Genomic DNA, 12,895 nt, shown 5'->3' with positions numbered 1-12,895 from the left:
TCAAGTTGATGTAGGATTGAATGCCGGACTCGACATTCTCAATTCCACCATAGCGGGAATGGCAAATAACAGGATCTAGTTTGCGGAGAGAGAGAGAGAGAGGAGAGAAAATACACACAAACAGGAAGTTAATACAGATGTTTTGGAAGACGCTGCGCTCTTATCACAGTTATTGTTTTTTATTTATGTACACATGTACATACATATACATATACATATGGCAGTATGTAGGTACTCACTTGATATACTGTTGCTGCAGCCGAAAGTTACATTATTGTGGCAAGCATAATCTTCAGCCTTGGTTAGGGCAATAATGCCCGCAAAGAGAGCGACCGAAATAAAGGACTTCATTATTTTCGTTTTTAGAGTAATTTACTCTGCAAATAAGAAAAATTTGATTTAAATTGGTAAAATATCGATTCAAACTAGTTTTTTTTGTTTTTGTTTTTTAGCATCAATCTAAACGAAGCACTTCAATTTTGACACAAATGGAAAATATTTAATTTTGTTTGCATTTATTTATTGCGTTTCAAGTACTTATATATTTGCCTCGGTATTTTTCTTCGTTTTTCACCTCTTCGTTTAGCACCGCAAAGTCTTTTGTGTTTTCTCTGATACGACAACCAACGCGTTTGAGTTGTGTTTTCAAAATATGTTCCCTTTTAAAATGCTGCTTATTTTAAATGTTTCAAACAGTTCACTCCATAACGATGTTTGGATAGCCAGCCATTAACTTACCAAATAAATAACTAATGCCTCACTAAAACTGTCAAATGTAGTTTTAAATATTGTAAATTTTTCTTTGTTTATATATTGTTGTTCAGCGCAGATACATACGTCTCAATGGAACGAAAATTTTCAACTGTCGCTTATAATGCCCGTGTCTGGTCGTTTCTATTCGATCGATATTGCCTTCATATACATACATATTCACATACTTGTAAATAATTCTTGTTGTTTTTGCACTCGTCGCTGTGGCTCTCCGCTCAGTAGATAACATGGCTCCGGCAATATGGCGGCCACCTTAGTGGACTCTTAGTAGAGCTGTTTTATTAAGTACACATTCAGCCATACCTTAATTTGGTTCATACTGAGTGTGACTCACTTGAATCGTACAGAGGTTTCGAGAGATTATAGGGTTGTCGTCGCTATCAATTTGTTAAATACATAATCCCGTTGACAAATGTCATCTTTGATTGACTTGTCTTTATCAACGTAATTCATCTTAGGTAATGTGCTGGAACTGAGAGAGTCATTAAGACTACTGAAATGCTAAATGTAACAATTGGTGCTTCTGATAAAAAACTTTTTATTATTTATTTAAATAAATCCAGGTTGTAAACTTTTTCTGTTTTCTGTGCTTTTTTATTTAGCGCGGCACTGTTTTTACGATACAATTTGTTTAAATTATGTGCTACATAATTGTTCTCTGGTATCTTATATACAGTTGATCATCCCGTTGTTTAAACATTTTGCATGCGTGCAGGTCACCTCTTTAGTTACCGAGAACGACCTATTGTTGCGAACCTCTATTTGACCACAGGCCTTCTTTGATCCACCTATTGATAAGGAACCTCGCAAGGTCCTTTGACTGAATGCCATTTAGGTCATGCGCCTTTTTTTGTCGGAACCAACGCGTGTAGAAAACAACACTCAGACTACATGCCGTCCATTGTATTGTTTTCGTGTCCCTTTTAAACTATTTTAAATCTGCACGATTTACGAATAAACCTAAGGAGATTGTTGAGTGTTAAGGAGCTCAGGTGTTCGACTCTCAACACATAGCGACCAATTATCTCATACCTAATTCGTGCAAAGTGCAGAAGCACAAAATGTGTTCCATCGTCTCATCCTCTTCAAGACTGGATGGACAAATGAAGTTGTCATGTAGGCCTATCACAGTGAGGTGTTTGTGCCTCGTGAAGTGACCGGTCAGCAGCCCAACAAGTTGTCTGCAGTCCCGTCTGCTCAGTGCGCTTAATGTGTACTTAGTTTTCCGCTTATTCGTGGTACATCCTAAACTCCTATGTTGGCCAAGTGTATGGTGTTCGATTACTCCCTTTTTTCCGAAACCGTCTTTGGGGTTATGAAAAAAAAAACGGATTTCCCATTTCGAAATTAAGAAAAAACCTGATAGACCGCTTTTATTATACGTAGTTTTCATACAGTGACAATGCTTATGTTGCTATGAAGTCATTACTAAAAATTACTTAAAAAATATTAGCAATAAAGAAAGATTATAATTAAAAAAGAGCACAGTGAAATAAGTTCGACGTTTTTTAGATCAAAAGTAGAACAAATAAAAATTTGTAAAAATAAATTCGCGTTTGGTCTTGTTTTAACATTAAATCATTGCATTTTTTCTGACTATTTTTGGATGTAAATAGTGCTATTGCCACCTTAGCCGAGTGCTTATAACTATGTACCTACTGCCACTCGGGAGGTTAAATTCCTGGTTCAGTTTACAATGGAAAAACTCCGAGTGTACTTCTACATAAAAAAGGTTCTTCGGAGGAGGAGTAAAAGTGCAGATCTCTACGTTTGGGGGAGAAGCTCGGCTTAACGCGTAGAAAACGCTCTTCATCTTCCTTAAACTGGAATAAAACTTGGAAACTTCGAAAAACTCAAAACATTTATAGAAAAACCGATTCAATCGCCCTAGCCAAGTGTTTCATTGCCCTACAGCGGTCAGTAAGAAACTCCGTAACAATTCTTACTTCGTGTGTGGAGGAGTGCCTCGGTTCCCCTGGTTCATATATCCCGAATTAATAAATTAGCTTGTATGTCACCTTCCGTACCATTCCAGTAATATGACGCCTCATTTATCATGCAGATATAGTACACTCTAAAACAATTTTTTGTTTAAATTGGCGCATATTAAGACAGGTAACCAGTTTCCTCTCTTAATAAATTCTAATTTGCACACCGTGAAATAAAATTAAATACTGTGTTTTTTTTATATTTGTCGTAACAGATAAAATAAACACTACACAATAAAGTGTCAGGAAACCTCGTGTAAAAAGTGGAATAAAGTAGTTTTATTCGCACGCAAACTCAAAAGATCAGACTAGCCTACAAACATAAAATAACATAACTTTTGTTGAAAATGACATCAGAATTGCTGAAATATGTCTATATTTCTATTAAGGAACAAAATTTTATCAATGATTTTTAATTTAAATTTAATTGAATTTATTTGCCCTGTTTTGATAAATGTCCTTTCCGACATCAAAACATAAACTAGGTACCGCCAGTTTTTACTCTTACAAAACCATCGATGTTTTCGATAGTCAAAAACCACCGATACTATCGATAGTGCCATCGGTAGTTTTCCAGCTCTAATGCACCTCGGAGTGAAAGGCAGAAGTTTCCTTGCCCCATGCTGGTAAAAAGGGACCTTCTGAGTTGTATTCCATAGACACATGCTCCGACGTCGTGGTCAGCCTTGGGGCTTAGGTCGTTCTTTGTCTCAGTTTATTTTGTTAGAGAAAAATACATTGAAATTATGAGTGATGTTAAATATCCACAGAGTTTATAAGCACATTTTTGTATTAAAATTGTCTTTAATCCATACTTGACGACTTTGGTTTCAGAAGTAGGAACCTTCAAATAAATGTTAAAACATTTTGGCCGCGGAATTGACTGATTTGGATCCTTCACGACAGCCGCCCGTACAGCAGCAATATACTCGGTACTTCGATTAACTCATTGTTCCACTAGTACGAGAACACCTACCAGCGATTCTGTAGGCCTGAACTTTTTACTAGGTTATTACGTTAATGAACTTTACCATAGTGAGAGTGTTATGTTTACTGGTTGTTTTGACATTGACAGTGTACTGATTGCTCAAAAAAAGATCAAAGTTTATGTCCCTATTGAAAAACCGATACAAATGTACTAGTAAACTATTATGGTTATAAGTAATAATGGTTCAGAAATGCATCAAGCCAAAGCAGCAGTTAGTTTTATTCCTAAACTATAATTGATGGGAATGTCTTATTTGGCCAACTAAGCTCCAATTCGGCATTTAACCGTGGTTCTGCATACATATCGGACATTTCCATCAATTATAGTGTAGAAATAAAATAGACTGATGCTTCGACTGCATGCAATTCTGAACGCACCCTAATTTATGTATACATTCATGTTGATCTTGTAAAGCTATTTGAAAATAACCTTTTGAAATCTAATGGGACTAAGTCTTATTCGTTAACATCGACGTAAGATAAAACATTTTACTACTGTTGGGAGAAAACCCAATTTGGCATTCTTTTGAAAACGAGGTTTTTAAATATTTCTTTAGTTTCTTGTATGTTATATCTCCTCACCGAAACTCAAAGTTTAAGGCTGTTTTCGCAAGCAGTCAGATTCTCAAATTTATCTTCCATTTAAACACAAATTTTGTTCTCAAAAAATCTACTTGAAAACGACCTAAATTATAAAAACGAGTTTTTTTGGCATCTTTGTATTCGTTTGTTTATCCTGCTGATGTTGGGCAGTTTTTAGTTGCATAACTATTTTGTCATGTCTCTTATTAGCGTAGTAATACTTTTCATTTCGAAATGCCAATTGAAATTAGAACTTCGGGAAATATGCACGTATTAAGTATTTACGTACGTGTCACACAGTCGCGATTTCTTAATATGCTGTCTCGAAAAATTATAAGCCGTTTGATGTGTTAAACAAAAGCATCGGAATACCTGCGCATAGCAACAATCTGTTTAGCATTTAAAGCCCTATCTATAAATCACACGCCTGGCAACTCTAGGCATATCTCTGCCGATATGATGTTGGAGCAGCCATGTGTAGGCAAAACAACAAAGGAAAACAAAAACCAGCTGACTCAGGTCAACGGCAGCCACCATTATGGTCGCCATATTGAATTGCATAATTTGAATGCTCTCGTAGTACAACGTACTTGCACTAGTCCCATGAGCACGATTTTACAAAAGTCACAAATAGCAGTGCATTGGAGTCGTGTGTAGAGCATTTATACCTAAATCAAGAGAAAATCAATATCACAGTAATAAATTAAAAAGGCGACTTATTTAGCTGCACATGTATGTATGTACATATATGCATATGTATGTTCAGCCGACATATTGAAAAATTTTTTAAAGATAAGGAAAAATACAAGTGAGTGTCTACAGCCCGAATGTGAGCGTCCGCTTATACCAGTGGCGAGAGATTAGTTGGGGCATTTAAAAGTGTTAGGTGCGTCTCTTCAGCAGTCAGTCAGTATCCGCATTCGTTAACAACGGAGAGAGTTTTACGACAGCGCTAAAAAGATTTTCCTTTCAAGTCGAATTCATAATTCAATCAATTTGTGATTACCACATTATACGACCATTGTGTCTAGAAAACCATTATCAGGCAATATATAAACACATTAACTCATCAAAGGCCAACAATTGCCTTCTATACCAGTGCGTATAAAGGCACATAGACGGTTGCAAATTCAGATCAGATCGAGAAGGCGTTTTGAGAAATTGTCAAGCACCAGCAAATTCAATCAAAAGCAGAAAACGTTCGTGATTCCTTCATTCATTTGTTTTTTCGTTTTTATCATCTGCATTGTGAATAATCGATCATTGCTTTGGTAAAATTTGTGTAACTAACCGACTTAATCGGCGGACATAGTGAAATTCCACGTACATTTATTTAAGAATAATTTCAACTGAAACATAAGTATTTAATTGCCGTGTGCTAATGAAATTTATTCATTTTCTTTTGTGCATTTAGCGAAGAAACACGAAATAAAAAGCAATACAGAGAGTGTGCAAGAAATCGTAAAATACGCGAAGTTACATTTAAAACCGAGGAAGGACTATTTTGCTGTGTGTTTTTAATTAGTCGAGGAAGCAAAATGATGAAATTATTTGCCGCAGTTTTGTTAATGGCCGCAGTGGTCAACTCACAGATGACCTGTAAGTATATTCTTAAAGATTTACATTGCCATTGTTTTAAAAGTTTTCGTGTGAAATTGTGACGGTTTCTTACTTTGTTGAATATTTGTGTGAAAAATCGAAACAAAGTATTGGTGTTGCTGCGCACAGCTGCTCCGAGAGCAAAACGAGAGTTTCGGCTCTGCGAGAATTCAGAGAGAACCAAAACGAGTACGAGTACAAGGGTGAATTTATTGCGGTTTTATTTCGTGAACAAGATTTGCTTTGTTTTCAAAATACGCAGATGTGAATTTTTCCATTTCGTATGACGACTAAAAACAGATTTTGTTTACAAACAATGACAATGCAAATTAGGTTGATGCGCACTTCGAGTGTACTGCCAAATAATCGACAAGAAAACGAAGTGCCGGTTGGGGATTTGACTCAGTGCACTTTCGAAAATTCTGGTGAAAAAAGCAAATGCACTTTGTATTTATGCTTATATCTGCTACGCCCCCGAAACCGATATTGATTTTTGACTAAGAAGCTAATTCGAAGCCCAAATTATGGAGTTTTAACGAGTTGTCATTCCGTGCTTTAGCAAACGTATAAATACTTACACATATTTAGGTTATATGCACTTATATATATATGTACAGATATACATATATATCCCAGTGGAGAAAGGGAATGCATTAAATTTTTCTACAATGAAAGGATTAATGACTTCGAGCGGATAATGTGTGGCCGCAACATTGAGACAACCGAATTATTGCATTCCTAATGCCTGGGACACCCATGTGGCAAAGAAATTACAATATCAATATTGTATTTGCACGTGACACAAGTGTGGTATAGGTCGTAGTATTATGTTTGTTCTACACGAACCCGCGGGATTCCGCAAGACAGCCCATAAAGCGTTCCTCACGCTATAAAATAGGGTAATAGATAGCGAATACGTTCCGCTTTTGGATCGGACTTTTTCCCCACATAAGGCTGGTTTCTCCAACTCAACTTAACTTAGTTTAGCCATTTTTTGGACTTGAGTCAAAAGTTAGCCTACTTTTTACACTGCTTATTCTTGACTAAGTCTTAAAAATAGGCAAAACTAAGTTAAGTTGAGTTGGAGAAACCAGCCCATAAAATCACTGTTTAGAACTGATTTGTTAATTTCGGGCACGAAATGTGATTTTTTGCGTTCCTCACGCTCTGTGAATTTTTGACACTTATGAGATAGTAACATATTTTTACGCTGCAATTACAGAAACAGCCCGGAAAGCGTGTAGAACCATACTCAGATGTGTATTTGTAGCATAAGCGATCGAAGAGATAATTTGTAGTTTTGAAGGCACAAGCAAAACAAAAGATTGATAACAAATTTAATTATGTCCTCTTCCACGTTATCTCAACAGCTGTTGTAGCCGAATGGTAGCGTGTTCGAGTACCAACTTTTACACTGCAAAGCATTTTATTTTCTCACTGGGATCTGATGTATACATATGTAAGCGTGTTTGCATTGCCACCAATGTCAAACCAGTTGTTTTCATTCTTTCACTACCGACAAGCCTCAAGTAATGTAGGTACATATGTATCTACATACATTGCATATGTACGTACTTCATATCAGTTGCATATTTATTTGCTAAAATGACCTGTGTGTGTTCATGAAACATACCTCGAATTACATACCGACTTCATAATAAGGCACTTCCTTTTCCTTGTTTGCCTACTGCTTTCCGCAAAAGAGAAAATACACGGAACCACGTGCTTTGTAGTTCAGTTTAAATAGTGCATAACCAACACAATTTTACTTTCATTTCCTATTGTTTTCTCAAAATCAATTCTCGAAACTTTGTTTTCAATAACAGTAAAATAAATGTCTCAATGTTCGCCCCTGAAAGCCCCCTTTGCCAAATATTTATACCTATCTATATATACCCACCCTGCAAACAATTATTTTCAGCGTATTCTGAACTGTAGAAAAATTATAAAGAATTCGTAAAGATATCATCTGATTTTTTGCCGAATTTTCTAAAATGCAATAAACTGTGCACACTTCGATTCTTTTACGAAATATCGGTAGATACTCGGTAAAGCAATGAAAATAGTGCTGCTATTTATGTATGTGAAAAATTATTTGCAGAATGTTTTCAGATTTTTATTTTTCACACAGAAATTTCTTTACGAGTTCGTGTCAACTGTTTTATATAATTTTCTTTGAAGATTTGTAAAAAATCATTACAGAAATAAGATACTCGTTCAGATTTGGTTTGCAGGGCAGGTACTTAGTATAAGTAGGTACATATAAATACTATATACATATGTATGTGTGTGCATACAGTAGGTGTTAAAATGATGTCAGCTTATGATTATAATATAAAATTAAATTTGTGGTGGATATTAGACAATGTGATTTACGAATATGTTTGAAAGGTTGTCTTAACCTGAAGTTGTTACTGTCCAGAACTTTTCGGAAAAGAACTAAACGGGAACAAATCTCTGAACTATTCGGGAAGAATGGAAGTGAGAACAAAAATTTCCATAACGCGTTCATTAGTTTGAAATGTTTGAATACTAAATTAGTCAAAAAAGAACTGAAACATAATAATGCAAATTAAGTCAACGAAAGACTTAAAACACGAACTTTTCTTTCATAGAAAATTAAAAATTGTTCCACAAATGAACAGTTAACGCTTATGTTGAAATTATCAAAATTTCCTACCAATACACATTCTTAACGTTAATAGCCCGAACACAATGAAAACGACGAGCTACGGACCACAGCTGTCAAGTTATTTTAACACGTACTCTTATGTAGATAATTATTTTGGCGACGACTGGGCTACGCGACGGTTGTGGTTGTGGCCAGATTAGATCTATTTCTATTTTAATGGCGACAGATAAGGTTCTTCCTCTTCTTTTATGTCAGACTCATATAAATTCATGATGTCGCTGCCGCGTTCAAAGAAATCATGTCGCCATCGACAAAGCGTTTAGATAATGAAGATGACAAATTGGAAGCTGTGGTCCGTAGCTCGTCGTTTTCAATGTGTTTAGAACTTAAGTTGTCAAAACTTCTGTTCCATAGCAGAACGTTTTAATAGCAGAAGTTTTAATAGCTTCTAAGTGAAGTTGTATTTTTGAGTAACTGCATACACGCGCTGCTCATTTGCCAAGTCAAGTCCAAGTCTTGCAAACTGAGCTTTTAAAAACGTCCCCGATACTTTCGTTCTCACTGGAAACATTCTCATTCTGTTTTTCTTGAGAATGTTCCCGACAGTATTGTTCACAATTCAAACCGCTCTCAATACGTTTGTTCCCCTTTGGTTCTTTCATTGGAACGTTCTTGCACTACATTTTGTTTTCATGCAGAATTCAAGCTGCTTTATGTAAAGTTTTGAATATCCATACTAAAAATGAATTCATATTTTGTTCTAATGAACTATTGGCAATCGGTATAGCGATGGAATTTTTAATTTCTGCATATTCATTCACTTCCGGAAATTTTTCTTACGCTTGTTCGCAACCAATTACTAAACCATTGAAGGGTCGATATTGGGTATCTGTAAACGGGATGTACTTATACCTAATATAACATATTCAGATCTCAGCTGTGCAAAGGATCTAAGGAGAACCTATTCGAACAATAGATGCCACCAAATAAGAAGTTACAGTTACAGCAGGATATAGTGTCGAGTTACATAAACAAAAAGTGTAGGAATATTGTAGCAGAGATTTAAAGTGTTCGCCACGCAATCCAAATTCAATGCGAGAAAGTATACTCTGAAAAAGGATATTTAAATGAATATTATTTTTGGAAAGCAACTTTCTACTTAAGATAAAACTATGTAGTTCTAACTCAGACGATTTTTTAGTTTGGCGAAAAACAAATCTTTACATTTTTACTTTGTCAATTTTGCCACCTACTGTAGGTACATAGTATATATGTATGTATGTAGTACATAGAATTGAGCACTTCGTCTTGGCAAGATGAAAGTGACACATCGAATGTGCGCTCTGAGATCCACTCGTAGTTCACTACCTACCCAACATTTTACCTACTCATTCCGCAGAGAAGTTAATTTGAGAGACTTTTGCGCACGGCACTAGTTGACTAGTAGCAGCGAAACGTTGCTTTGTTTAACGCCGTATATACCTCTTAAATCCCCCCTTTGTTTTTCAGAACTGCCGTTGTTGATCAAGCCACTGTGGGAACGTGTGAAATAATGTGTTGAGCGTTGTTGTTGGCCTCGAAATGCCCGTGCACTTATGTATGTACATATGTATTTGATTGTTTAAAGTTTCATAAGCGCAAGCCTGACTTAGACCCACAATCAGTGCACGGACTTCACCACTTTATTGGTAGATCTACCTACTTTTTAACTATATTTTATTTTCTACCATTTTTACCAACAAAGGCTAAAAATCTGCTAATATTTTCCGGAAGTGATACAAGAGATTTAAATGAACATATTTTGTCATCGAACACACTTAGAATAAATATGAAAAGCTAAATTTGACCATAACCAATTATAAAGTGAAATTGCATCTCTATTAGCTGTTTATGAAAATATTTTTTCTTAGCAATACCTTTGTTTTGGTTACTGCACAATTAATGGGTTGCAAACTTCAAGCACTTCAAATATAATTTTAATAAACAAATTTTGTAGTGGAGGGTAAGCCTCCTATTAAATTAATCCAGGGCCCGAATCACGAAATCCGTGATCGAATCGATTCGAAATTTCTTTTTTAGATTACGACATTCGGTAGCATTCGAATCGAGTTTCACTCGATCAGGGATGCCGTGATTCGGGCCCAGTTTTATGTAAAGGTTTTGATATTAATAACCACCTTCTTACATTAATTCACCTTGATTTGTCCTATATGAGCAGAAACTATCTATTAATGCTTCTTTAAAAGAATATACCAACTTCTACCATTTTTAGTATGTAAAATCTACCACAATACATTTTTTGAAGTCCGTGCACTGCCCACAATTGTTTACTTATTTGTACATGAAATTATGTCTGAATTATGTCTGAAAAGTTTGTAATGGCGTCATTCCATGGCATTTGTTGATAAGAAAATGATCTCGTAGTTATGTTTTAATTGAATGCAAATATTCGCACTTATGGATGCACACAAAAACATAGGCATTTGTAAACTATCGGTTTTCTATATACATATGTATATAGCCGAACAAAATTTCTGACATTGGAAGGGAGTTTTTAAATGTTTGTTTAAATCGCATGTATTTAGGTTTGTATACATACTTACATTCATATATATGTATGTATGTACATAAGTGGATTGTGTAAGCAAAAAAAAATAGCCTAAGCCATTTTCTTTCTATTTAAAATTTTTCTAACTTTGTTTTTTTCGTCTTCTTTTCAAAGGCCGTTTGAAGCAACACGGTATTCCAAACGAATGGGTCGGCCTTAGGGATACCACCGGAAAATGTTTACAGGAAATGCGTAATCAAGTCCAAATGGAAATCAACGCCTCCAACATCTACCTGGCCATGGCTGCCCACTTCTCACGCGACCTCATCAATCGTCCCGGTTTCGCCGAACACTTCTTCAAGTCGGCACGCGAGGAGCGTGAACATGGTAGAAAGCTCATTGAATATCTATCCATGCGCGGCCAATTGACGAAGGACGTCACCGAGTTGATTCAGCTTATTGTAAGTACTCACAAACAGTTCTATAAAAATAGCATCTACTTATCGCATTATCCCATTCGTCCCATACGATGATATCAATATGACCTGTTTGACTTTCAACTAACGACTACATCTTGGCAATTTTCATTCTTTCAGGACGTTGACGTTAAGATCGACAGCGGTGTTGATGCCCTCCGCCAGGCACTCGAGTTGGAAACCAAGGTCACCCAGAGCATTCGTTCTTTGATTAAGACCTGCGAGAAGTCGTCGCCCAGTTGGTACCACTTGTCTGACTGGCTAATTACAGAATACTTGGAGGAACAACTCACCGGAGAACGCGATTTGGCCGGCAAGTTAAGCACTCTCACCAAGATGATGGACTCCCAGGGCGCTATTGCCGAATTCTTGTTCGACAAGCAATTGTAATTTGCTTCACCAGTTCACGCACATATGAAGAACATACATAGATATATTTTCAATAAAAGAAGAACGCCAAAACAACAACAATGCGTAAAATTATCCACTTCCGGAATAAATTATATAAATTCAGCAAATTGTACCCGCGGAATGGCGTGACAAAAGCGGGAATAAAAAAGAAGAAGCTCGTCTCAGCTCATCGTTATACAAACTATGAATAAATAAGTGATGAAATTATGCATACCTACATATATAAATTGAAATTATGGAAAACTTAGTATTCGCTTTGAAGTTTTGTGTATTACATATTACGTTAGTTAAAAAATTTATTAAAAATCAGAAAATAACTCATAAACTATATGTTTCAAATTGTTTTTCTGTACTCATAAAAATCATTTTCAGGATTCTAAATACTTAAATAAAAATTTATAAAACCCTGCTCAAAAACCACAATGAACTATGTGTGCATTTCAATTTCTTTAGATTTATTTAGATAAATATTTATATGTATTAATGCGCATATGTATGTACATAAGTATGTACTTCTGTACGTGCCATCAAAAAACTATTGTAGCTAATCAATTTGGCTTAATTAGATTTATATATAATATTTTCACTAGACCACAACAACAATTCGGTTATAAATAATTTTGCTAAAAAGGCCGAGCATTGAATATATTTCGATAACTAAGTATGTAAGTTTGGTTATCTATGAAGTGATATTTGGAGAGTGAAAAATAAATACATTCATATATTTCTGTGTTAACTGCGATTTAAAGCAGTTTGAGAATAATGGCGAGTTTTACTTATATTTTATTGAAAGCATTTAGAAAATTTCCGCAAATGTGAGTGAAGTGGTGGTGATGGTATTGTGTGGTGGGTTTGAGGTAAGCAATTATAAATATCCATTAAGTACACTGTATAGCAGTGA

At 35.5% G+C, this 12,895-nt stretch overlaps 1 protein-coding gene across 4 annotated transcripts; it reads left to right on the top strand.

Moving 5' to 3' along the window:
- The first annotated feature begins 4,924 nt into the window (after nt 1-4,924).
- On the top strand, nt 4,925-12,421 carry LOC118736788 (ferritin subunit). 4 transcript variants are annotated; one of them, XM_036466823.1, is made up of 4 exons: nt 4,925-5,060; nt 5,743-5,927; nt 11,282-11,568; nt 11,704-12,421. In XM_036466823.1, exons 2-4 carry the CDS (start codon nt 5,867-5,869, stop codon nt 11,971-11,973), a joined length of 618 nt encoding a protein of 205 aa, XP_036322716.1. In that variant the 5' UTR covers nt 4,925-5,060; nt 5,743-5,866; the 3' UTR covers nt 11,974-12,421. The 4 variants fall into 4 exon arrangements, with proteins under 4 accessions (XP_036322716.1, XP_036322715.1, XP_036322714.1 ...); XM_036466822.1 differs by having other exon boundaries at nt 4,925-5,064; XM_036466821.1 differs by having other exon boundaries at nt 4,925-5,068.
- Nucleotides 12,422-12,895: the final 474 nt, after the last annotated feature.

The sequence above is a fragment of the Rhagoletis pomonella genome, unplaced genomic scaffold, assembly GCF_013731165.1.
Source record: "Rhagoletis pomonella isolate Grant_MI unplaced genomic scaffold, Rhpom_1.0 Rhpom_scaffold_00004, whole genome shotgun sequence".
NCBI classification, from domain to species: domain Eukaryota; kingdom Metazoa; phylum Arthropoda; class Insecta; order Diptera; family Tephritidae; genus Rhagoletis; species Rhagoletis pomonella.
The sequence above is the reverse complement of the archived record's forward strand: the minus strand, read 5'-3'. Positions and strand labels throughout refer to the sequence as shown.